The sequence below is a fragment of the Python bivittatus genome, unplaced genomic scaffold (assembly GCF_059951505.1).
Source record: "Python bivittatus isolate LINGU-HERP-01145 unplaced genomic scaffold, Pbiv_v1 ctg000020_np1212, whole genome shotgun sequence".
NCBI lineage: Eukaryota > Metazoa > Chordata > Lepidosauria > Squamata > Pythonidae > Python > Python bivittatus.
In genome coordinates this window covers 99,090,232-99,118,020 of record NW_028277030.1, presented here as the reverse complement: position 1 = coordinate 99,118,020, position 27,789 = coordinate 99,090,232, and the positions used below count along the sequence as shown (strand labels likewise).

At 39.9% G+C, this 27,789-nt stretch overlaps 1 protein-coding gene across 1 annotated transcript; it reads right to left on the bottom strand.

The window, feature by feature from the left end:
* Positions 1–21,825, bottom strand: TMEM151B (transmembrane protein 151B). The gene is made up of 2 exons (XM_007440700.2): positions 21,730–21,825; positions 1–1,437 (listed from the first exon to the last, which is right to left on the bottom strand). Exons 1-2 carry the CDS (start codon positions 21,823–21,825, stop codon positions 1–3), a joined length of 1,533 nt encoding a protein of 510 aa, XP_007440762.2.
* Positions 21,826–27,789: the final 5,964 nt, after the last annotated feature.

Below are 27,789 nucleotides of genomic sequence, written 5' to 3'. Positions count from 1 at the left end.
TTAGAGTGAGGTCTCCACACAGGATCCATTCCGGTGAAGATGACGGTGATCATGGTTGAGACAGCCCTCATTTCGATGTACAATAAGGATGGGGAAATAGAGAGCATCTTGGTAAGGAGGAGGGTCTTCCTCCTCCATGGTGACTTGGCTGGACAGGCGAGTCTGCTCAGTTGGACAGCTCTGCTCATTTAAGCTCCCACTCCGACTTTGCCAAAGGCAGCTGCGCCGTGAGCCATAGAGGCGGCCCAGAGAGAAGCGGCTGCTGCTAAAAGGGATCCTGGGGCTGCCGTTGCAGATACTGAGAGCACTACGGGAAAAGATGGAAGAGCTACTTATAGTCCTGTGACATTGTTCACAGTTTTGCCTATAACTCCCATAATGGCAGGAGGAGTAAGTAGTGCAACCAGACAGGCCTACTAAATCCATAAGGACAGCCTCTGAGTAGCTAGGCACCAACTGCTGGTTGGAGCGGATGTGCCACTCTAACTCTGTGCTATCTACTGTGTTGACTCGAGGCATCCGTCGGCAGAAAGGACGCTCTTCAGCTGGTGTTACTGCCACATAATCAAATCCAAAGAGTTTTTCTACATGGTAGTGGACATAAGAAGTGCGGTACTCATTCAAGACTCGCAAGGGCCAGGACAAAGTCAAGAGAGCAGCCACCCAGAAAACATAGTGAGAGACATACCAAGGTAAATTGTCTGGGTCTGAGAAAGCCACCATGTATTCTTTGAAGTCCACGTTCTTAAGATGCATGCCTTCCCTTGCCTCCATATAGTCATCTAGTCCCTCATTCTCTGTGAAGAAACGAGCCCTCTGGGTCAGATAGGAGTTCTCAGATTCTACATTGGCAAAACTGAAGCACTTGGTGAAGCGAAGCCGAGTAGCTGGGAAATTCTCCAAGTCAGTTAGGTCCTTTGAAATGTCCTTCACCCCACAGTTAGAATAATCAAACTCTGCTTCTGCCACATGGGTGTTGACTCTCTCATGGTACACCTGGGTGGTAGTATAAGCATCCCCGTTGCGGTAGCGGGTGACCTGACGTGTCCTTCTTACATAATGATAGCTGATAGCTTTCCACCAGATGCATGGTGTGGCCTGCTGCATCCTTTGGACACGTTCATGCACACTCTCCACATCCACCTTGTATTGGAGCTCATTGCGAGTATAACAGTGCCAGCACTCCACCAGATAGACCACATAAAGCATCACCAAGAAGGCCAAGGGAATATAGACATAGCCATTGGAGCAAGGGCTATCATGGTACATCATGGACTTTCCCTTATATGCACTATCAAATGTCAACCGGGTCACCTTCGTCACGTGGCACCAAGTCATGGCTCCCATGCAGCCATACATTAAGAAGGAGAGCACCAGGCACTTCCAGTGTGATTCCCTACAGAGCGACTTGCTGAGTGACTGCTTCACTGGCCGCTGCTGCTTCGCATGGTGAGGAGAAATCATGGACATTGTGGAATGGAGGGGGGGAGAGCAGAGAGAAAACAGAAAAAATAATTACTATATGGTGAGAGAAAGGGAAAGCCAGAGATCTGCATTATTGCCTTAATTAGCATTAACTACAGAATGAGTCACAGATAGGCATTCTCAGGGTCATGAATAGTGGCTACTCAGGATAAATCCTCTTAGCTTGCAGGCAACAGGAGCAGGAGAACTGAAGTTATGTGTAATTGTTTCCCAGAACTCATGTTCAAATTACTATAGCATCCTCAAATTACTATAGTAGAAGACTGTGACATTCTTCTCACAAGCTCTCAAGAAATGTGGGCTTAGGGCATTTTGATCTGATCTGCCAGCTCTATCATCACCCTCTTTCAGCCTAAATGGAGAAGTTTTGTACCTGGTTTCATTAAATATCTTATATCTCACAGGAAGATGGAAAAGATTGCCCCATTCTCCCTCTTCCCAGTCCCACTTCTGCCTCTATGGACATTTTCCCTACCATTGGATGTCTAAATATGCTCTGACAACCTGCAATCATTTTTCGCTGTAATTCTGAAGCAATTGACTTTTCTCTTGCCCAGCTATGTTTTGCTCTCATGTTGAAAACTCCTATTCCAGAGTAATCTCAATTATTGATATTTATGAAATCAAATGTTTATGGACCAGACCTAATCAAAGTCTTCTGCCTATGTTTACGTACCCCAGGGGAACAAAGAAACAGTGAAACCCCAGTATGTCAACTACTAGAGGAAAGATAGCAGATTTCAAACCTTCTTAATTTTCTTTGGTAAACAGGCAAGAAATTATAGAGTCCTGTTCTACTAATTCTCTACAGGAGTAACCTGTCCAGAGCCACACTGTATGTCTATAGTGGGTAGGCTGATTTTTTTCTTTCTGACAGCGCCTTTTCTCTTCTGGCATCCCATTTTCTCTCTCTCAGTCTAATGCAGAGATGAATAATCCTAATTCATGGAGTTGCATGCAGCCTATAAACCACTTTTTGTAGTTCTGATGGTGCTACAAAAATCTGGCAGTGAAACACCAAGTACTGAAATTGGGTTTTGTGCAATATTACAGTTTATGTAATGCTCTAGTTTTAGAATTGTAGACAAAACTTGAAAAACTTAGAAAATCACAACCTTATCTCCTTATGTGGTACAGACAGTCACACGTGGCTAGAAAAGCTTGGCCACCCATGAACTGGTGTTTACTGTCCCATTTACAGAAAAAGAAAAAAGACAAAAAATGCTTTTCCTTTGTCTGGCCCAAGTGTCTGGGCCTCCTGATTATAAGCTGAATTTCCAATCCTCATTTGCACCTAAGCAGTAGGTTCAGAGATGAGTGAAAATGGCCATACAGTCAGAAACAAAAAAGCAAGACATGTTTAGAAAATATTTCTATTTCCATGTCTCATTTCCAGGAATGTAGACGGCAAATGCAATATACAAAAAAGGGTTTTGCAGTCTCTGTTTACCTTATAAATCAACAGACACATGTGTTTTAAACAAATGACCTTCATATTGTATAAATAACTCTTCTTTGTTTTATAGGTAAAAATCCTGCCCTACCTATCTAGGATTCAGTATGGGGTAGCAGTGTAAAACACTACGTGGCTTAAAATAACATGTTGTGAACACAGCCCCCTTCTCAGTCTGCCTGCCAGACATTCAAAATAATGCAGATTTCAGACGATCTATGAGATTCCCATTACCACAAGGGAGAGATGCTCTTTGTCATATATGTACAGAGCCAGATACCCCAACTCCTCCCTTTGCTGAAGACAAAAAGTTTTGTCCTTTTAAAACAAAGGGGAGGCTGGACACAAGTAGGGTTTAGATCTCCCCACAGTCTCTGATTAAGGTTTGGAATCCCAGGAAAAAATGAAGTCCAGATAAAAGAAAGCAAAGAAACTCTGCTTCATGAGGATTCAATTTCTGTAGAAACAGGTGAATATATCTAGGCAGGAAACCTGTACTAAGTTTAATTGTTTTCTGCATGGTGTTAAATCTACTTTTCTTTTTGTACAGGCTAGAAAAATATACCAGCCCTGAAACATACCTCAGGCAAGTGCAAGAAGATACAAATTTTCCTTACAACTTCCTTCTGATCAGTAAAATTAATTTGGAATACTCTATCTCATCTCTTTATAGATCAGACCAGCGCCATCTTTTGGTCTGCCCAGACCCTTGTCTCTTCTTTTGAAATGCTTCTTAAATTCCTTTTCAACTGCTATATCCCATGATCAGTTCTTTAAACTATCTCTTCCAATATAGAATGCTTACTTCTTACTATTTAAAGTTTTAAAAATGTTTACATGTCAGCTTTTTAAAAATAATTTTATTTTGTTTATTTCCACCTCAAGGAGGTAGAAAAGCTGAATCCTCTAGTCACATGCCTTTGTCATATTTATTTGTGTGTGTGTGTTTGTATGTATCTGTATGTGTGTATGTGTGTGTGTGTGTGTGTATGTATGTGTGTGTATGTATGTGTGTATGTATGTGTGTGTGTGTATGTGTGTGTGTATGTATGTGTGTGTGTGTATGTATGTATGTGTGTGTATGTGTGTGTGTGTGTGTGTATGTATGTATGTATGTATGTATGTGTGTATGTATGTATGTATGTATGTATGTATGTATGTATATATATATATATATATATATATATATATATATCACATTTATGTAGCCGCCCATCTCACACAAGCGACTCTGGGCGGCGTACAACAATTAATAAAATAACAAGTGAATAAAAACAGGCATATAAAAAGATAAAAAGTTAGTAATAAAATAAAACCATTATCACAATTTTTTTAAAAATTAGGTTTTAAAATATACAAACCCCACAGAGAGAACAGAATATCAATTACAGTGAAGCCATCTAAGAATGTCTCCAGTTCCCAAAGACCCCCAGGCCTGATGACACAACCAGGTCTTGAGGGACTTCCTAAACGATAGCAGGGAAGGGGTGAGCCTCACTTCAGGGGGGAGAACGTTCCACAAGGAGGGAGCCACGGCAGAGAAGGCCCGCCTTCTGAGATCCACCAAATGCAAGTCCCTGGCGAATGCAATGCCTGGCATACCTTCCCTGCCAGATCTAATGGGACAGGCTGATGTGACTGGGGAGAGGCGGTCTCTCAGATAACCCGGCCCTGTGCTATGAGTGGCTTTAAAGGGGTTACATATTATTATTATTTCATTTTTTTGCACTTTTTTTGCATTTTAACTTTTAATTGTAAATATGACAGCACAGGTTGTGAGAGTCCCATCTCTCACAGACACTAGGATTAGGGGTGGATGCTAGGTGAGATGCCCCCTCGAAGATAGGTGGTGGCAATAGGAATTACCAAGGCAGGAGGTGGGAGCAGGGTGTGAAAATCTAGAGGCTTTTGAGAGAGGATATCTGAAACCCCTAGTCTACAGGCTCAGCTGTCCACTATAAAGACATTTCTAGAAACATTTCTATCTATTCCCCTGTCTCATTTCTACTATGGGGTGGCAAATACTATATGAAAAACACAGATTTAGAGGCTTTCTCTATCATATGAACAGATCCATATCCCAACATCTGTCATTTACACTGATGATCTTCTTGATTTATAATGACTCCTCCATATTTAACTGGCCATATTTGTGTTGGATTAATATGCAATATGAATGTACGATAATTAGGAAGTTGCTTAAAAATAAGCAAAATAACAGTCATACTTAGCAGTATGTATGCATTGCTAATAGAATTACAGATGACGAAAGTGGAAATACATTACAAACCACAGTTTTTCTTTGGCTTGGATGGTGCTAGTTCTATTTTTGTATTTCTCACATTTTCTGAGTGTGATTATAGACACGGGAACATTGCTTTATAAATCTGCCACATTACCAGTCTGCAAGATGCAGCATCCTGGTTAAGATGTTATCCATAAAGTTATTAACAAGATTTCTCCACAAGCTATTTGCATTCAATTCTTAAGTGAAAATGTTCAAAGCATAATTTATATATTTGCTTTTATAGCCATCACTTCCCATTAAAAGTGGGAAGAGTCTCTAGACCTTTTAACTGTGATCTTACAAACCAAGCAATGCCACTAACTCTGCCTAAGGTGTTTATATGAAAAAGAATTAAAATAACTCTGAAAACATAAGGTCATATTTGACACTAGGAAGGGAGGAACTAAGGATGAAGACCTCTTTCAAGAGATTATAGCGCTGCAGTACTATAATCAGCTGAATGATAACAACCTGAACACATAAAGTAGAATGAGGAAAATGCACTGAACTTTGTGATGTGCATTTCTATTTCTTGGTTCAAACTGAGGGTTCAAGCATGACATGAACCTTGGAAGACAAGTTGGGGACAAGTGTTTTCAGACTGCATGTAGGACAGAAGATTGCTAATGTAGAGACTGTCCAATAGCTGGGGTCTTCTTCTGAACAGAATAACAGCAAATCTTGTCTTTCCCTAGCTAAAAATAATTTAGATATTTATGAAAGTGAACTAAAAGCAGGTTGCTGTTTTCCAGAGGTACCCAGAACACTAAGGTTTGAGGCTCTGCAGTTCAAAACATCTTAGAGAAGTGTTCTCCTTCTGTTGGTCAAGCAATACTCTATCTAGGTTCAAATTGTGAATCTGTAAGGACATTCAAGTGCTATGAACTTTGAGTAACCCAAGAACATCTCTCTGCTTAGAGAATTGGGGAGTATGCATTACTTTGTAAGAATGGCTTAATGTATTCTCATGTATCATGTACAAATTAGGCTATTATATTGCTAGATATGGATTAGGGAGGCTGGGGTCCCAATCACCACTCAGTGATGAAGCTCACAGGCTTACCTTGGGCCACTACTATTTCTTATCAATATTAGTAGATTATAATAAATGGAACTAAATTTGAAGAGTGATCAGCTATATATGTCACCTTGAAAGAAAGCCAGTAGTCTTGTACATAAAGATAAAAAGGACTTTAAGATGCCACATAGCTTTTGCTGTTTTGACCTGACCCCAGACAATAGTAGATTATTCATAGCTGAGCCATTGCATCACCTTGTTGCCACTAATGAATGGCCTAATATTTGTTATTTCTTTAGAGATCATATATACAAAATGTTTTTATATATATGAGCTGACACCAAATGCAGGACTGCCACCCAAAAACACACCAGACCATCCAACAGAAAGATGAAAACCATGGAAAGAGTCTTGGCTGGACAGAAATATTCCCAGCTCCCTGCTAGCTTCATTACTTCTAGTGTGGAAGGTATCTAGTGCATTTTAACAAGCCAGATTGTCAGGTATCAGAGATATCATTAACCCTTAAAATAATGGCATCTTGGGCTGAGTTAATTATGTCTCTAAGCAACATCATTCTCACAGGAAGCAAGTGGCTAGCTCCATGGCTGATGGAGACTTGCGTCACATCAGAAAGTACACTGAGAATGAAACAGATGGGGAAGGCAACAGAACACTTCACGTGAATGGCTGAACAGATCATTGCTCAGTACTGATGTCCAGCTCAGGCTACCCACAGCAGCACCTCTATCCTTTCTCAAATACACAGAGGCTTGACCCTCTGTCTCTTCTTTCCTTATTATGGGATTCTAAAACAGTGATGCAGACTTCTCTCAACATCATGGGATAGTATCACTTGGCTCTTCTGCTCTTAGTTTTCTTTTCTTGTACTTCTGAGACCATTGCCTACTCTGTAATTTTGGATTCCCAGCTGAATTCCAAGAAAAGCATGAGAGTGTGCAGGTGTGCATAAATTATCGCTAAGATAGGCAGCTGCATATTTCTTAGAACTTTGTTATCAATCCTCCCTGATCCCAGTAACAATCATTATTATCCTTGTTTACCAGCCAGCAATATTTAAGACATTCCCTATATTTTCTTGCATCTTATGCTCGTTTGTTATATAAAATATAATACTGTGCATTGATTATCACATCCTTGCATTTGTATTTCTATTTTTCTTTGATATCAACTTGGTTTAACAAGAAGAACCATCTGTGCAACAGAACCAACTCTAAGTCCAGGTCACTTGTGAACCTCGATATCTAGAAGGTAAAATTTGACAGGGATATTTTGTGCATACAAGTAAACTGCTAGGTTGCAGGGAGAGAAATGTCAATGCATGACTAGTATTTCCTGATGGGTTAGTCTTCAAAAAAATACTTTGATCAAGGTGTCTGGATTCAGAAGTCTGGATTTTTATGCCTTGCATATTTTTCTATCCTAAAATATGTTTTTCTTTATTGCCATCCTCCTCTTCCTGCTTCTTCCTTTCAGCATACATTCTGTGCCAAAGCATTCTATATTCTATAAAAAAAATATAATAAAGCTAATGATGACTATTTTGCTATTATAATATTCTCTGGTTCAATTTTCACTGTACACAAATATTTGTTAGTAGGAGTCACCTATCTCTGTAGAATTGTGCCCTCACTGCATTGGCTTATAATTATGCATCACTTGTATAATTTATTTTGAGTATTTAATATATTTGATCATGTATATACAGCTCTTGAAAGTAAAATTGGAAGCTACCTTTTCATGAACAACAATGACTTATGTTCTGAGAAACAAGTTTAATGCTGCTATGAATAATTAGGAAATATAACCTATCTGTGAAAAGTACTTTTCATATATCTGAACCAAGAGTATTTGTCTACTGTATGACTGGATGTCTATTTTGTCCTAGGGATATACAGGTAAGTATTAAGAATCACACTCATTATCCAATTATTTGATATCATTTAATATAGATTATCTGTTTCTTCTCAGCACCTATTTTAACTTTCTGCGGATTCCATCAAGAGCCCTGAGCAGTAATCTAACAATCTAACCTGGATATAATTAGCAAAATCATGCATTAAAGTCTCCAATGACTGTTTAAATTAAGCAGATCAGTCAAGACTTGGTCTCTTGCTTTCACACATAGCAATAATTTCAGATGGCAATATTACCTTTCTTGCAATTTGAATTTAAGTGTTTTCAGAAATTTCCAATTTTAGAATTCGTTATCTTAGTATCAGAAGTAACTAAAGACTGTGAAAAAAAAGAAAAATTCATTTCCGAACCCTGAAAATTTGAAAATGAAACTAATTAAACACTATTTCATGTAGCAACATGTATATTTTGAAGCTTGATTCCCCCTTCCATTTTTCTTGAAAATCTGTGTTTTCTGTCCAAAATGTATAATATTTTTAAATACAATGTTTAGTTTCTCCCACCCCGTTTTTCCTAAATAAGCAAAAATTAACATGCTCATATTCTTTGGAGTTCAGCAGCTTGTAGCTTCATTTTGCAACCAAAATTTAAATAATTTTAAAAACAGCTATAGTTTATTAAAGTAACTGAATAATAATAATATTGTCTGAATAAATCATAGTTTTAAATTTTATACACAAAATATATTTTCACAAACAAACCAAATTACATATATTTATCAAGTAACAAAGTGATTATCTATAAAAGAGCAATTAAAAATAAATATAGCATTTATTTCTATTTTCCTCCAATTTCCAGGTTTTTTCCTGAATTAAACCCACAGAAAATGTGCATCTCCAACTGGAACAAAATGTGACTGTACTTTAGGTAAGCTACAATTATTGTATGGCATCAAAAGACAAAAAATTATTACTAGGGACAGGAATAACTTGCCTTTCCCCTCCCAGAGAGGTAAAAAATTCCCTGGTAGAGAAATATTACAAATTAAGCTGAAGTATATTCAGAACCCTCTTTACTGATGCTTCAGAAACAACTTAAAGCAGTTCCATTCTAGGGAACCTATCTTGGATTTGTTTTTGCTTTCTGATGATGTTTTAATTATGATGTGGGTTTCTTGTGTGTGTTTTGTTTTTGGGTTTTTTGGGTTTTTTTGGTATTTGTTGTTGTACACCACCCAAAGACCTTCAGAACTGGGGCAGATAATAAATATGATTAAACAAACAAACAAATAAAATGATAAATCTATCTGTCTCATAAGATCTCTTAGCATAGAAACAACACAAAGGAATGAAGAACCCAAATTAAATTAAGATAATGAGATCTACCTAGAGAGAACTATGTCCCAAGAACAGCTTCACTAGGTAAATAGAAAGGAACAGAGCTTAGTGGCAGAACACATGCTTTGCATGCATAAATTCCCCAGGCCAGTGTTCCTCAACCTTGACCACTTGAAGATGTGTGGACTTCAACTCCCAGAATTCCCCAGCCAGCATCTTCAAGTGGTCAAGGTTGAGGACACACTGCCCCAGGGCATTCCCTGGCACTTTTAGATATGGCTAGGAAAGATCTAAAATCTCAGAGAGGCACTACCAGTAAGGGCAAATGAATGGTTCTTGATCTGCACACAGCACCAAAAGCCATGGCTGCAATTCCCAAAGTTTTTACCAAATTGTAATTTTTAACATGACAGCTGATGAAAATTATTAGATACATGACTGAAGACTAATTAACTATACCTAATTTAAATTACATTTAAATGTTAATTTTCAACATAAATCATATCACATTTAAATTCTTGTTCTGCCCCCTCCCCCCAGTTGCTTTTTAAAGTGTACTGTTTAGCATGTCACTGAAAGTTCAACCGTGGGCTTTGGTCCAGAAAAAGTTGGGTACCTTTGATGTAGACAATACTGGGTTAGATGGAGCAAAGTTAGATGGAGCAAATTTAATACATAAAAAATAATTTTTAAAGTGGTGGAGATGCATCCTGACTTATTTTTCAAAAAACTATTTTAATACAAATGTGGTTTCTAGCCTCCACTGCACGTACGGTATTTCTGCCTGTCCCCACTGCCCTGGCTCCCTTTTGAGGGCCCCCATCCAAGGACAATAAGCATGTAAAGAGGTCAAAGCCATTCCCACAACCTTGAGACCCACACCACAAACCCTGATCCAAATTCATCTATAAAACCACCAAGTCCACAGAACCAATGACACCACTGGGTTGAAAAATCAGAAGGCAGGAAGGCATAGAAGTGCCAGATTTCAAGGAATAAAAGGCACACCTGTGAACACACAAAAAATATAAGTATATATGTTAATAAATAATCAAATAATTAAATTTGTTTTCTGGATATATTATATATGTACATAATAAAAACTGCCAAACTTTCTCCAACCATCTTGTGCTAAGACTAGGAGTATTTCTGAACAAACAAATATGTGATAACTAGAAACAAAACACAGGAGTAACTCAGGGAATGTTCTCATTGGCTGCCTTCATGTAAAGAACTGAGTAAGTATCTAAGCTTGTTATCAATTTGCTAATGGAGAATATAACTTTTCGCACTGATAAAGACTATGTGTTGAAATGTTTAATGGAAGGGTGACAAAGAGAGTCTTAAGTCCCTTTACATCATTTATTTCCAACACTTCATTAGATTGGAAAGAGTGACAAGATAGGGAAAGTATGCAGAGCACAGCTTCTGGAATTATTACCACTCCTTGACCAGCAGTGGTCGTAGGAGGTAACTATATTTTCCTCTGTGTAACAAATTAACAAGTTGTTTCTGTGTATTCTTTTTTCCCAAGAACTAATCAGGGTGTGTGCATATGCGTTGCCTATGGGTACATATATCTGTGAATCAGGGTGGGTGCATATGTATTGACAGTTTGTGTGTGTGTCTGCTTTCTCCTGTATTTTTCTGTATTTGTGTGCACTGAGAAGAACAGGGAGGATTGCATTAACTCCAGCCTGAATCATGTGACCAAGAAGGAGGCAGGCTTAGAATGGAGCAGTCAGCAGCATTCTGAACTGCTGCCCAGCTACCTCTCCTTATGGATGCATGGAAATATTTTTTCTGGAATTTTCTTCTTTTCTTGCTGGAGCCAACCCGTTTCCAACCTCAACCTTTCCTTTGGCTGGCTTTTCCCACCAAACCTAATTAGGTCCCGTACTGTTTTGGAGAGTTATCCTGCTGACAGAGAAAGAGACTCCCAATCTCTTTTACATAGTTAATTTCTAATATTCTGTTGAGTTGGAAACACATTTCACTTGCAGTTATTTGTTGGCACTTCAGTATAATGTTCCTGCATTTTTTGAGATGTCAGGGAAGGGAACTTTCTTAGTAATAATTTACACCAGTGTTTCTCCACCTTGGCAACTTTAAGATGTGTGGACTTCAACTCCCAGAATTGTTGAGTTGAAGTCCAACTCCCAGAATTGGGAGTTGAAGTCCACACATCTTAAAGTTGCCAAGGTGGAGAAACACTGGTTTACACAGCAGTAAGCAATTTCTTTTGAATAGCCCTGTTTTGCTCCGTCTAGGCTCAAGTGGAGAAGTCAAACAGAAAAAGCTTCTGCCTGAGTATGATTAAGAACTAGAACAGTATCTATTAGAGTATCTGGGAGTTGGGCAATATAGAAGAAGAAGAAGAAGAAGAAGGAGAAGAAGAAGAAGAAGAAGAAGAAGAAGAAGAAGAAGAAGAAGAAGAAGAAGAAGAAGAAGAAGAAGAAGAAGAAGAAGAAGCAGCAGCAGCAGCAGCAGCAGCAGCAGCAGCAGCAGCAGCAGCAGCAGCAGCAGCAGCACATCTGCCTATCCCAGGTTTTGGGAAGGACTCAGTAGGTGGATAAAAATGCCAAATCCAATCAAAACATCTGGCTGACTGTGACCAACAATAATAATGCTATGCCTTTTTTGATGATTTAAATAAAATTGTATTGAAATACATTTGGCAGGGTAAAAAAGCAAGAATAAAGCTTAAACTACTACAAGACGCAAGAATAAGAGTGGGTTTGCCTTGCCTAACTGGGAATCATATTACCAGGTGACAAATTTGATGTGCGTAAAGGATTGGATAACTTTAAGAAATAATAGACTATTGACGTTAGAGGGACATGACCTGTTGTTGGGCTGGCATGCTTTCCTATGGTATAAGGGAACGAAAACACAGGGCTATTTTAGAAGGCATTATATTTGAGAGGCATTGTTTTTAAACTGGGAGAAGACAAGAAGACAATATTATTTAAAAGTTCCACGATGGATATCCACTATTGAAGCCTTCTCTTATCCAATAACATATAAAAAGGAACAAACAGTTAGATATACTGAGATATTGAATGAAAAGGGTGAACTTAAGCGTTGGAAGAACAAGGTATAAAAATGAATTGGTTTTCATATTTGCAAATACAATCTAGATTTGATAAAGATTTTAAAGCAGAAGGCATTTATGATAAGCTCACTGTTCTAGATAAAATTTTGATGGGTACTGATGAAAAGGTGATTAAAATACTTTATGGACATTTACTAGAATTTAAAATGGAGGAAGAACAGGTCAAAGAAACAATGATTGCATGGGGGAAAAATTTTGGACATGGAATTGATTTAGAGAAGTGGCAAAAACTATGGTCTCAAAACTATAAAATGACAATGTCAACTGCATATAAAGAAAACTTGTATAAGATGTTTTACAGGTGGCATTTACCCCCAGCGAGGATCACAAGAATATGTAAGAACAAGTCCGATAAATGTTGGAAGTGTCATCAGATACCCGGCTTATATTACCATATGTGGTGGACATGTTCAGAAGCCAAAAGATATTGGATTAAAATCCACACATGGTTGGAAAAAATGACAAAACAACACATACCAGAGACATTTTTACTGGGAATTATACCGGAAACATACAGTAAAGAATTGAAATATCTGATTGTAAATGTTTTGACAGCGGCTAGAATTGTATTTGCTAAGAATTGGAAGAATGAAAAAGTACCTATGCAGGAGGAAGTTATTAAGAAAATTATGGAATGTGCTGAGATGAGTAAATTGACATTTGAAATTAGAGAGCAAGAAGACAAACAATTTTATATGATATGGGATTTGTTTTATCAATGGTTGGACGAAAAGATACAGTAATGTAATAGATTAGGAAATTATATAATAGAAACTCGATAAACTGATATAAATTAATATATATATATATATATATATATATATATATATATATAATCAATGGACAAAAATGATACAAATCTTATAATGAAAGCTGGTGTTATAGATAGACTAGTCACAAATGATTAATAATTGATAACTGATAAATATATAAATATACATTGGATAGATAACATGAGAATTTATATAAATGGTGAGTGAAGACTATGAAAGGATGGCACAAATGATTGGTAACTGGCTGACACACGGTTTAAGATGGAAGATGGTTTTTATGTTTTTTATGTTCTTGTTTGTTTATGTATGTTTGTGTTTGCTGTAAAAAATAAAAACTTTAAAAAAAAATAATGCTATGCTTTTGATCCTTGGACTCTGATCCCATTGTTCCCCTCCTAGATAACCAGACCTTGCTGCTTAACCATGCATTATCACTGCTCTCTTTGCTGCTTAACCATGCATTATGTAGAGCTATAAGGTTTTCTGTATGAATTTACTGCCACCTATTGGTCATCCAGATTTCTGCAATCCAGATAAAGTAGCCCAAAATTCTAATGATCATAGTTTTCTCCGCTAGATTTTTATCTGCCTTCTGACTACTCTGTCTGCCTGTCTGTTGTAATATGACTGAAACCCCATTATATGATCCTAGATTGTATTTGACCTCATGTTGCCCAAGAAACGCTGCAAAACAGAACAAAATCATTCATTTTGTATGAAAATAAAGAAATCTGGAGAGAGAGAAATACACACACACACAGAGGACCTTCCCTCTTCCCTAATTACTGGCTAGCTGGCCAATCTTAAAGCCCACTTGTGAATTCCTAAAATAATATACACTTCCCAAATATAAGCATTTTCACAAAGCGAGTAAGAATCCCTCAGAAAGAACTTCTGAGTCAAAAGCACATTCGATTCATGTAAGAAGCATACATGTCAATCATAAGAAATGTCTACTGTTTCCTGAAATGCTAGCAGACTTCTCCAGGAATCTATGTCTATTACACAATATTTCAAAGTGTCACCTTACAAAGAACTGGTAAGATGTTTCCACAAATAAGGCCACAACAGAGCATCTTGGTGGGAAGAAGAAGCAATGAGTTATTCATGAATCAACTGGCAAACATATTCAAGCTGTCCTTCACAGAGTTTTGACCTTAACAGGAATATGCTACAGACCAGAGCAAATCATTTGTTCAGTTAGCACACATATTGTCTACAAAAACTGGTAGTAGCTGTGCAATGGTTCACACCAATGCCTTTCCCAGTCCTACCAGGATGCTCTGTCATTGGGTTATGGCCTTATAAATTTGCTTGCTGAAGCTACAAAAACATTTTGTTCCTCCCTTTCAGGGATAAAATTTCCAACAGAAAAAATAATTGCTTCACCTTTTCCTTCAATCAGTTCTAGGAAAATGTTACATTTTCAGAAAACTTGTAGAGTGGCCTGTCATGTCAGAGGCTAAGGAAATTGCATTACATAACTCGAAGTCCAAAATAGTGTCACTTCACTTACTGCAAAGTTACTAGTGTTTCTAACTGCAGAAGAGATGAGTTTCTAAGCATCTGCTGAGACAATAACATATGCTTCTGCCTCAAAGATTGTCAGTTCTATTTATGGCACAATTTGCAATGGAGAAATTAAAAGTACACCAGGAAAAAGACAATATTGGTAGATTCATTATAGACACAGCATGTGGAACTGTTTTTCTTAAGTGGCATTTGATATTATCCCCATTTTCTTATCTGTAAATGTTGCCAACAAAATATTTGTCCAGGCAGTCGCCAGGAGTCAAGTCTGACTCAAAGACACAAGAAAAGAGGTGTGAGGGAATAATGATAATCTGTTTATCAAAATCATGCAAAAAGTATTAGAATTAAAAATATTATTAAGGGAAACTAGGAAGCTCTATCACAGAATGCATGCAAAGGGTGTAAAAATGTCCAAGTTCAGTCTTTGGCAACTCCAGAATGGCACAGTATATAGATAATACAGAGCCAACTGGACTAATAGCCTGATTTGGTATAGGGTGGTTTCTTAAATTCCAATTTTTAAATCACAACTCATTCTAATTTCCAGGTCTTGGTTTTACCTTGATAAAATCTGAGTACTAGAAAGAATTTTGAAAAAAAAACATACAGCTTAATTTCTTCTTATTAGCCTAAGTGAAGAGTCACAAAAAGGCAAAATCAGTGTTCTCACTATATGAAGATAGTTAGCCACTAGTAAAGGACTAGCGGACTAAGCAATTTGAGATTATTTGTTTTGTTTTGATCTGGTGTGTGCCAATAAAATGATTTAGATTTGCTAGTAGTCCTCTGCAGTGTTTATGTGACACAAGCAGCAACATGGAGATCCCTGAAAAAATCAGTGTCTTTTATAATGATATCGACAATACAAAGCATCTCCCTAGGCAGGCAGAGTGACAGGAGCTTCCTGTCAGCTTCATTTTTCTATTTTCCAATTTCCTTAAGTTACTTTTCATTCTTTTTCTCCTTAGGTTTTGCTCACAAGAGACTCCAAGCCCTAGTTACTATCTACATTGAGTTAAGCAGCTTCTTCTGTAAAGTCTAATGGGAATGAGAACACTTATAAACAGAAGATCAAATTTCTCTTGTATAGTACAGGAACAGTACCAATGATTGTAACAGCAGTAGTAATTTCTCAACTTATTTATTATTCTTCATTTTCTGTGTGCAGTCATGCACTCAATTCAGCTTTCAGTCTGAATATTCTTAACATTCTGCTTATGTGCATGTTACTCTTACATTTATGGGTTTCACAAAAATCTGAGAGGCTTGAGGATTATTGAATTCCAACAATATGGTGGTTTCTACCCCCATGCTCCTCCAACTGGAAGGTAGGCCTAAAGAACACACAGATGTGTTAGCATGACACAGATGAGCTAGTATGCTGCTATGCCTGGATAAATGACTGACTTGGTAAAGCAAGGCAAACAAGCAGCTAAATGTAAAGTTGACCTGGTTACATTAAGAGCAACTATATTCTGATTATATTCCAGTCTCCTTTGCAGAGACTGGCTTTAAGAAATACTGAGGAAAAACACAAAGAGAGACACAAATAACAAAAAAGAGCATTGGCTTTATCTGGGTTAGAGTCACTATAGATGAGTTGGTGGGAAGTTTACCTGTGCATGGAGGGGACAGGGAGGTAGGGTGAGAAGAAGAAAAAAAAGAAAGATGGCCTGCCCACAGAAGCCCTGTTTTTGCAAAGATGGTCTAAATTCTCACCTCTGTGTTCAGCAACCAGAAGGTTAACATCTCATTTATCCATGATCACACAACATGGCTGACTAGAAGAGGACAGTTAGACCCAAAATAGCCCCAGGGCTGTTTGGGGTTAAAAAATGTCCATCTTCTACCCCAATGCTGAGTTGGTTTTTGTGTCTGCACATTAACTCCACCCTTGACCAGTTGTGTTATGTGTGGTAGTAAAGCTCTGACCTTATCCTAATTCCTCCAAGGTTGTAAACATGCATACGAAGATAGATGTCTTCTGTCCTGAAATCCATTCTCAGTATAATGGGACCAATCAGCACTTAAATCATCTTTCCTTGTGTTATCTTACATTTAAGTAAGCCCACATTCATTTTTTCCCCTTTACAGGAACTGACACTGGTGCCTTTGAGAAGCCTAGCTCATTCTCTTAAAATAATTCATTTCTTTTATATCAGCATGACCCAAATTTATATCCACGGTGTCAGCCTATATAGTGTTTTCCACAAGGAAAACATGACAAAACAAAACACTACACTATTTTTTCATTGTCTAACCATGATATCAGTCTGAAACACATTAACTAAGAGTTGTAAACATGCTGTATATTGTCCATAAGCTGCAAATCCAGAGAAGTTGAAATCCAAGACCTCACCAGCCACTGAATTCCTATAGAACTTAAAACTACATTCCACTAGGAATCCATCCATGCATGGTTGGATTTTTTGGTAGTAGAATAAGTCAAAAAGAAGAGAACCAGTTTGGTGTAGTAGTTAAGGCATCACGCTAGAAACCAGGAGATGATGAGTTCTAGTCCCGCATTAGGCTTGAAGCTAGCTGGGTGACCTTGGGCCAGTCACTCTCTCTCAGCCCTAGGAAGCAGGCAGTGGCAAACCACTTCTGAAAAACCTTGCCAAGAAACTTGCAGGGACTCATCCATGCAGTTGCCAGGAGTCAACACTCTCAAAGGCACAAAAACAAAAAAACAAAAAAACCTCAAAATGGGCAATTTTCTCCTTTGAAGACTTGGTAGAGTCACCCATTTTTGGTCAAGATCTTGCTTCAGCCCAGCGTAAGGATTAATCTACCATTACAAAATGATCCAACAATTTAAAATTGGTTTTGGTCTATTTACATTTGTTGGCCAGAATTGATGATCATATACACACAGACACACAGATATGTACCTACATACATACCTACACACACACATACCTACACACACACAAAATGTACTTATTTTTATATCTGTACTTAAATATCAATAATTTGATATAATTTGATGGTGGAGGGGAAGCACTGTTCTTATCTGCAGGGTCCATAACTTCTAACCCAATCCTATGCAAAACACATGGACACATACATTAGTTACAATGGGCTTAGGAATGCCTAAGTACGCATGAAATCATACTGTTAAAATGAAAATGGAAAGGGTAAAAATGAATAATATTCAAATTCTAGTGGCTGCTTCTCACTTTAACCACTGCAACCTTTTTCCTCTATTGTTCCTTTTATCTTGCCTCTATCCAAAATGCCAAACCCATTCATTTCTCTCTACTCAAACCACATAATATTTTTTCTAATTTTCTACACTGGTTTTCTATCTTTCCAAGTGTTTAGCACATTCATCCTTGTTTGGAAAGCCCTTCAGAACCTTATTCCACTTTTTCTCTCTGTTCTCATTTATGTCCTTATGCTCCTGCCATTGACTATTGCTCTCTAATTCTGTCACTGCAGGTAACTCAGTAATCCCTTGCTCTGTCCTTTATTCATCTTTCCTAACTTCCTCTTTGCCTTAAATGGCATTCTAGGACACCTACAAGGTATTCATATGCTTATCTTTTGGATTCTAATTCAAAACTTTTAATTCTTGTGAAGACTACCTGGCTTCACACAATACACTACTGTAAGCTAAAATAGGTATTGCTAATTTGTAGCTCAGAGGTTCTGTTTGTACAACATGCTAAAATGAGTTATGGAAGGTGCTAATCCATCCAAATGACCAGTTTAACTAACCTAGAGAGAAGTTAGCTTCATACTCAAACCCAGTCTTGCTTGGGATTAAACTGACTTCCTCAGTCAACTATCTCCCCAAAGGGAGGGAGTAAAAAATGGGTAGAAATGGATGTGTGTTGGTAAACTCTTCCACCCAAGTCTATCGATAGTAGCACCAATCCTAATCGTGCCATTGCAGTTTTCTCCCGCTCAGGGAGCCTAACAGCCTCCCAGCCTCTTTAGCAGTAGATGGATAGACTTTAAAATTGCCATTATATGACACACCCAGTCACAGTGTTCTGTGTGCCACCTACACACAAAAGGAAGTTTATTTACTGGGGAGTTTGGAAAACCCAGATAGTGGGATTAATGTATGGTTCAGTGTCTTTAGGCACCTAAGGAAACCTTGATTCATTTAGCTATAGGCTAGTTTATTCTGTGAATACAGCCTTAGGTTAAAATGTTTGTCCTTGTCCCTAACTATGATATGCCAATATATTCAACAGCATTAGCCCAAATTTGTATTTTTTCCATTTCTGCTTTTTATCTTTCTCAGTGTTGATATTTTATCTGTCAGCTCTTTGCAGAGCTTACCGCATAAGCCACACTGAAAAACTACACGCTGATGGTGCTGAATAAATAATAACGATTACTACAACAGACAGTCCTAATTAGGAGCAAAGTTTTGTAAGGGGAATTATCTGAATGGAAGATTCTGTTCAGTCCTAGAACTTTGCTCTAAGGGGTGAATTAGGCAGTAAGGAGGGTTAGACTGTTATGCATGAAACAGCAAGCACATACATGTATATTGAGAAATCATTCTAAATGAAAGAACCTTGTATGAGAATTCAAAGAACCAAGAGAAGAATGCGACACAGAAAAAAGCCATAGAGACTGGTGAAGGAGAGATGAGTATAAATCATTAATCTATAATCAGATTCTTTGGGGCTATGGTTCTTAGATCATCCAGCCAATATGGATGAAAAAAAAAGGGTCTATAAACCAATCTTCATCAACCAAATGATTACCCATGTAATCTGGACTTCTATTCCAATTTTTCCTAGGCACTACCCATGCTTGCTGAGAGCTCATGGGAGCTGTATTCCAAAACATCTGGATAGCACACGTTGGGATTAGATGAAAAAATCCTTTGATAATATAAGTTCAAAACTTTCAAAAAGTTGAATATATAAGTAATGACAACCCACTTGCATTCACAGAATTCCCTTGTGCTGTGCCAATGGAACAGAAAAATAGTGTCTGTATTATTTGAGAAGATGCTTCCCAGAGCAATCCCTCAAAATTCTATATTCCTTTTCATTTTTAAAGTGAAGTCTGGATTGGATTAAAATTATTTCCTATTTTACATATCCCTTTTTCCTTCCTTCTTTTGTGCTTTGTTTTTGTCACAAGAGTAGAAAACAATTTACTAATTATTCATAAATGTATAAAGGAAAAACTAGTTAGAGCACTGTAACTAAGACTGCAAGGGGAACATAAGAATGTTTCAGAATGTTGAAAGTCAATGAGAGAATATCACTTTTCTTTACCACCAAAAAATGAGGTGACAGATCATCAGCAAGCTACACAGCACTAACCAGCCACATGTACACATACAAGAGATGCTACAAGATGTGATACGGAAAAAGCCATACCACAAAAATAGCATCTGTATCTGCTTCTTTCCTGCACTTCACTAAAAGAAGGAATGTTGAAATATATGTCTTTTGGAGCTGATCCCTTGCATACGGATTCTGTGACAAGTTTGCCAAGAAGCATCCACTGCCTTCTGCTATTTTATCTGCAACCTATCTTGTTGCAAACCTTATCCTGATGTGTGCTCTGAAAGAAAGAAAAAGTTCACAGCAAAAAATCAGAGAGAAGCTCAGAGCCAGAGCACATGCCTTGCATGTAAAAGGTCCCAGATGCAACCCCAATTGCTCTCAGAAGATGTGATCAGGAAGTCCTTATTACCTTTATCCAAAATGAATGTATGGATCCGTTTAAGACAGCCATCTCCTTTTCTTCCCAGCTACCCATTCATCTTCCTGAGTTTACCTTATCCTCAAGGTTTACTTATACATCAATGTTGTGGTTTCCATTTAGCATTTATATTAACACTGAGGTTTAACTTAAAAAGTATCCCATCTTGCTGAAATATTGCTAAGAGTTGGGCACTGCAGTACTGTAGACATTAACTGAAGTGAGTCACCAATATTTGTGACAAATTAACAGAGCAGGAAAATGGCTTAATTCCACATGTAAATATGAAACTACACCCCTACCTGTGTAAACAACAGTGAAATATGCAAAGAAGCCATTTCCACTGTATGGCTCCCTCACTTTGTTTTGTTGCCATGAAACTCACTATCCTTGAGTGCTTCATTTGTCCTCGGGAAGAAACCGTTACCTCACAGCCCATTTTAGATGTTTATTCCTTCACATATTTCAGCCACCTTTTTTAGACAGAATATGTAACACTGCAACTGCACCGTTTTACTCCAAATTGCATATGCACTGTTTTACCTTAGATGAATTTATCTAGCCTCATTTATTTCCTATGACTTGGTTCAAGATCAATCCAATAAAAATACCCAGTTTCCTCATAGGGATGCATTGTACATATGGAAAGAAAGCTCCCGTTTAGCCCACAAATAGATAACTTAATCGGTGATGCCATTCTTAAAAGACACAAAGGGTCAGGATATTATGGTTAACATCATTAGGCTGGTCTATGGACAAAATGAATATTCTGATCCACAAGTACAGGAACCCAGGGCACAACATTCAAGGCTACTTACACAGAATTTGAGAGAAAGGCGAGAAGAACCACCTCGTTTCTCCCAGGCGCTTTCTGAGTCTACAAGGGAAAACCGGGACGTCCTGCCGCGGTGGCAGGAACGTCCGCTGCAGAGAGGGCGAACGGGGAGGGACGGGGGGCAACAGTGCAAGCGGAAGATTGCGTACCTGTGTATGCAAAACGCACCGGCCCGGATACCGCCAGGGTTGCAAAGCAACCCCCCTGGCGGAGCGGAGGGAACCACAACGCGATGCAGCGAGCGTGCCATGCAAAACCGTCACATGCAGGTGGTTAACAACGTGTTTTGCCACGGGCCGCCCGGCGAGAGCAGCACCTCAGCTCTGTTCTCACCTCCTCTCGGACTCCCTCCGCCTCCTCCTGAGGCACTGAGGTGTTGCTGCCTCTTTCGCTGCTGCTGGCCGCGGCCGCCGAGGCTGGGGGGGACATGGCGCCGACTCGGGGCCTCTTGGATGGGCGACCAGCAGGCACGGCGGCGGCGCATTATCCCGCCACGGCGAGCCGACAAGCGCCACCCGAACGGCTGCGTCGGGGCCGGGAGTCCGGCGGCGAAGACGCGGTAGCCTTCGGCGCCCCCATAAGTCCGGGGCTCTCCGACTGCGGAGAGGGCTGCCCGGTACCACGAGGGAAAGCTAAGCGGCGAGTCAACGCGACCCTCCACGGCGTTTGCTGCGGCTCCACTGCCAGCGACTGCCCCCGCGGACCTGGTGGCTTCGCGCCTGAGGGACTCTCGGCCGAGCCTAAGCAAAGCTCACGCAGCCCGCCGGCGCGCACGCACCGAACGGGGATGGGTCGGGTGGGAAAAGGGGCGGGAAAGGAAGGGGCTGGTGGAGACCGCTCGTATTGCGAGGCTCGGCAGCTGCTCAGGTGACACCGGGGGTCCCAAGATGGGGGAACGGCAGAGGGCGGAGGGAAGGGTGGAGAGGAAGGGGCGCCTGGATGTCCGCGCGCGTCTCTTCCTCTTCTAACCAGGCGTGAGTGACCTTGAGGCTGCGGAGCTCCAGTCAGCCTGCCCCTCTCGCCCCCTTTGTCTGCCCGGCTCTCCGGGTGGTAGGCGAGAAGCAGCAGCAACAGCCAGTCGTTCGCATTCGCTTCTTCAGCTTCCTCCTCCTCCTCGGCCCTCGTACCTCCCTCTCGCCTCAGTCACAGCCTCGGAAGAGTCGAGCCTCCTTCCCAACGCGCGCAAGCACAGAAATGCTCTTCACGCTGGCCGCGGCGCGGGCGGGGCGGGGAGTCCAGATTACCTTGCGAGACCACAAAGCCTCTACGGAAGGGAAACTGGGAGGACAGGCCTGAGTGGGCTCAGCAGATTTTGCGCATCCGTATTTCTTGCTATTCTCCGTCACTGCAACCAAGTTTTAAATCATGTGTATGTTTCCGATTTTAAAAGAGGGCAACCCGATTTCCTGCACCCCACAGATATTCCGGTAAGACTTTCTGAAGGAGTTTTATGGCTAGGTACAAAGCCCCATAACTAATGCATGGCCTGTCTCATAGAATTAGCTCACATGCTAAATCAGCGTATCCAACTCGCTGCAGACCATTACAGTTCTTGTCAAAAGAGATGAAAGGATGAGTCCCAAAGGCTCCATTAGTGGCCAAAATGAATAGCCACCTTGCCAGATGTATGCCTATCCACAGAAGAGAAATCCAGTTCTGAAAATGGTGAATCTCAGACAGCAGAGATTGTGTTTCAGAGATACATGTAGTTGAAGCATGTCATTCTAATGATGAGTCTCACATTTGAACTTTCCTAGAAATCAGAATTTCACAGCAAAGATTCTTATCAGTCCTTTTCCAGGTCAGTCTGTTCTGTTTTGGTTTCTGCAGCTTGACAGTTAAAATGGTCAAGCACTTCCCTTTAATCGAGTACTGCCAAAATGCCTGTAAAATGTTGAGAGTGGAAAATGTGTGGCCTCTTTATGCATATTCTTGAATTTGCTTAGAAAATTAGAGTTTTTATTTGAAAAGTAAGGTTTCTAGCTCTTACAAATCCAGAAATAAGTTTGAAAGTTGTGAGCGGGCAAACTTTTTTGTGCTGAGGTGAATTCAGTTGTATGCAGCATGGCAGGGAAAGCAGAAAGTGCATAGAACATTTTAAAAAAGATAGCAATGCGTATTTAATTAATTAACAACTCATCATATATTCTACCTTCAGTAATGATCAGCCAGTTGCTACTAAATGAGCCATAACAAAAACATAGAAATCTTAGTGGCAAGGACAGCACCCTCCTCCTCCTCCTCCTCCTCCAACAGCATTTATGAACCTTAATATATGATATGTAAGCTTATGATATGTACATCCATATACCTTTAAGTCTGTTCCGTCATATACACTTTCATTTGTTGATTTAACCCTTGAAGCTACCCACAGTTATATACAAGTGGGCAACTGTAGAAATAGAAATTATATTTATCAAATTGTTTTTCTAAATTTTCAGAAAGCATGCCTCCAGTATCAGTGGCAAGTAAAGAGCAACTTGCACAGGTTAGAACTGAAAGATACAGGAACGGTAGCACAATCCATTGAGAAGGATGTTGAAACAAAACATCCAAACAAAAGGGAATCGACTAGGTAGACGTGCAGCAGATCTTTCCAGGCTGAACAGTGGCAGAAGACCTCAGCCAGAAAAAAACACTGAGGGAGCACTAACATACCGAATGCAAAAACAGAACAGCATGTAACATGGTTCTGTTCTATTCAGAAAAAAACCATTGAGTGTAGACTGTGCTTATCCTCTGCTGACAAGAAGACGGAAAGCCAGCACTCTAGGGAACTCCCAGAAATGAGATGATGCAGTTCAGGGCCCATGGGGAAAGGTGCAGAAGAACAGATGGGTCACAGTTCACAGCATGATGTAGACAGAATTTCCCACTCAAATTCAAGATGAGCACCAAGTGGCAAACCCCAGAGCCTGCGTAGCTCCCAGGATATGATGCATTTGCTCCTGGACTCTCTTGCTGGAAGTCTCAGGAAAGGTATTAGCTGTTGTCTCCAAAACGCCTGGTTCTTTGCTAGGTAATTCCTTCAGGAATATCCTATGGGTAGAGCAGTCTTCATCCAGTGTGGCAAGCTCTGGTAGTTGCTGTGGGTAGAGAGCTGCTTGGGGATTTGCTTGTGGCTACTTCGAGGTTGGTCACCAGGCTCTGTGGTATCAGTGCCAGTGTCATTTCCATTTGGGGTGAGGAGGAGGCATAATTTTTCCCCTGAGGGCATTTCTGCACATTGATTTGAATGAAGTTAGAATTAGCTATCTCTGTTTCTTTGTGGGAAGGCTGTATCTAGGAGTTTTTGTGAATTTGAATGCCTCAGGCTCTCCATCCTCAAAATTCCCCATTCAGCCCTCCTGTATTCTAATTCTGAGCATTAGTAATTTCAAGAATGGGGCAATTTCTAAGGTCAGCAGCAGTTTCCTATCACTGTTTTCCCTGAAGCTGTGAAGCTTCATTTCCAGAACAACGCTTTGTGTCTGGAGAGGTCAGAAGTAGTTCAGTCATGTCCCCTGGAATGCAAGAGATGAGTAGACATAAAGTGGAGATACTCTGTTTCAGATCTCCACTCAGCCCTGGAAGTCATTTCAACTCTGGATGACAGTGTGTTTGCTGAGGGCTCTTATTCAATCCTAGGGCATATCTAGATAGCCAGTTTAATATGCTGTCCTCCATGAGGCAGCACAAAGATACCAGCATAAATATGCTGTGTCTACAGAGCCAATCTCAACTCTGCTTTGTTAAGGAGCTGGTGAGTAGTACTGTCTTAATAGCATACTGCAGGGCAAGATAGATTGGTAGATTTTCCTGCCAATAGGAAAAGCACCCACCAATTGCTCTCCCTAATGTGAAGTGGAGCTGGGGTGAGTTCTGACAGATGGCTAGAACTGTGAGTTTAGCCATCTGTCAGCACCTGTTTGGGGGGTGGGGGTGGAATTCAAGTAAAGCATTAGAGGTTCTCCCCTCCTGCTTTTAGAGGGAGGCCCTAACCACCCCCAGATCACCTGCAGCATCTGTCACCCCTGCCCCCCCTTGGAGATCAATCTACACCAGGGACTGGGAGAGCCCAGTCTGACTTCAGTCATACTCTTTCCTCCCAGATTCTCCAAGCAGTGTATTGACACATCATAGCAGCTAAGCCAGCTGAAGCAGAAGATTTTTTCTACAACCGGGGCCACTACCAATACATGTGCCATCAGCATGTGGTAGGGGGTCTGGTCTGGTCAAAATAGGAGGAACCTCAGGTTCACCCACTGCCACCATTGTGCAACATGCTGACACAGCTGCCAGCACACTATGCAGTGGAGAGCAGAAGAGATGGGGCATGCCCATACCATCTTAAAGCAACCAAGAGCAGAAGAGACCCCATAACCTATCATGTCATCAGCTTGTGAGTTGACACCAAAACACAGTGCATCATACAAAGAGCAAGACATTTGTTGAGAGAAAGTGGAAAATGCCATGTTAAGTTCAGTTTAGAAAAATCCAAAGCCAGTTTGGTGTAGTGGTTAAGGCATCGGGCTAGAACTCAGGAGACTGTGAGTTCTAGTCTCGCCTTAGGCACAAAGCCAGCTGGGTGACCTTGGGCCATTTACTCTCTCTCAGCCCTAAGAAGCAGACAGTGGCAAACCACTTCCGAAAAACTTTGCCAAGAAAACTGCAGGGTTGAGTCTAGCGGTCATGAGGAGTCAAAAACTGACTCAAAGGCACAAAAAAAATAAAATAAAATTGGTCTTGACTAGAGTCTGGGGATGCAAGGAAGGCTGCAATTCGTAGAGGTGACTTTAAGAACTGTTGGTCAAGCATCCTCAGGACTAAGTTAGGAGGATGTGTAGGTGTGTGAATAGAGTTGTTGTGTATATAAAATTGAGAGAGAAGGAGGCCACATATGCTATCTGATTTCTTCTTCATACTGACAGTATTTCTCTCTTTGGGACATTATTAAAGCAAAAAATCTTGGTAGTTTGTTCTCCAGACAGTTGCTTCTGTTTGGTTCTGTGGTTGCTCAGATTCTATCTCTATCTATTGGAATAACACCACGGGATTTAGGTGTAGAGATTACTTTGAAATGATCACCATTGTGAAATTCAATTTGATTAGAGTGACTTAGGATGTGAGCATACCTTCCAAGAAAAAAAATGCACTTTTTCTTGAATGTACTGTTCAGCTTGCCCATTTTTCATAAAGGGGGATGCAAAGACTCTAGAGAAACGGGATGAATGGGGATCCTGTATATCTACCTTTTCCCATATGCAATTGATTCTTAAGAGTGCTGAGTTGAAGTTGATGGCTTTGTGTTGCCTGAACATTTCTTCCTGCTAAGTTTTCACACCTCTATAATACAGTATTACTTTCAACAGATAGTGCATCTTTTGATAGTGCAAAGAGAATTGTGGATCACAAGAGTTCCCAGAAAAAGAGCTTTTAGTGCTACTGGTCAAAAAGTATTGTGAAGCTAGCCTAGCTTTCTATCCTCAATGGATTTTCCAAGGTGAATACATACAGAGGGGAGGGAATGAATGGAAAACAACAATGCTTAGCTGTCTTGTAAAATTAAGTGAATGAGATGGGGTGATTTCACAACAGCCTTTTTTAGTTGCCAGTTCCCTCTTCTTTTCATATCTCAAGTCCAACAGCATCAGTCACAAATTAATACATGTTGTTTGTAAGGAGCACTCTGAATTATCATTTCAAGGTTGTCATGAATAGCTGACATCTTCTCCTCCTCCCCCCACCCATCAGTATTTTTATGGAGGCCCAAGAAGGAATTCTGTAATTGTCAAAAGCCAGCTCATTTTATGAGATTTTTAGCAGATTCTAATAAACACATCCCTATTGTTTTTCCTCATTGGCCAACAGGACTGTCGGCATTTTCATTGGAGTCTGCTTTATAAGGAATCTCACCATTAAAAGGAAGGTGGAGCTGGATTTCATCTTTGCCTTCCTAGTGTTTCCATGGGAACGGTGGCAAGCTGGAGAAGCTTGTAGCAAATTTCTCAGTTTGCCACAGCGTCCCTTTCCTTCACCTAGAGAGACACAGCCTGTATCCTCTTAAGGTTGAGAAAGAGGGACAGGTTCTCTCCTTAAATGAAATGCATGCCACCTGAGCCTGAAAAACAAGAACGTGGAAGATTCTTTTGCTAAAAAGGTTCTATAATGCACTTGCCCAGAATAAGCATGTTTTAAATAATACAAATATATAATGAAATAATCTTTATGGAAGTATTTTATTTTGGACAGGACATGGTGCTGATGTCTGAAAGCAAAAGCAAAATACTTTTATAGCTTCCTAATGTGTGAATATTGTTGTAGTGGGAGGAAAGTGCTGTTTCCTTTTCTGCTTCCTGTTGCTGGGCATTCTCTACAATGCAGACATTACAACAGTAGCATTGAACTCATTCT

Coding starts and splice junctions, on each gene's coding strand:
- TMEM151B (XM_007440700.2), bottom strand. CDS start 21,825: ATGTCCCCCCCAGCCTCGGCGGCCGCGGCCAGCAGCAGCGAAAGAGGC. Junction 1,438..21,729: donor CGGAGGGAGTCCGAGAGGAG/GTGAGAACAGAG, acceptor CATGCGAAGCAG/CAGCGGCCAGTGAAGCAGTC.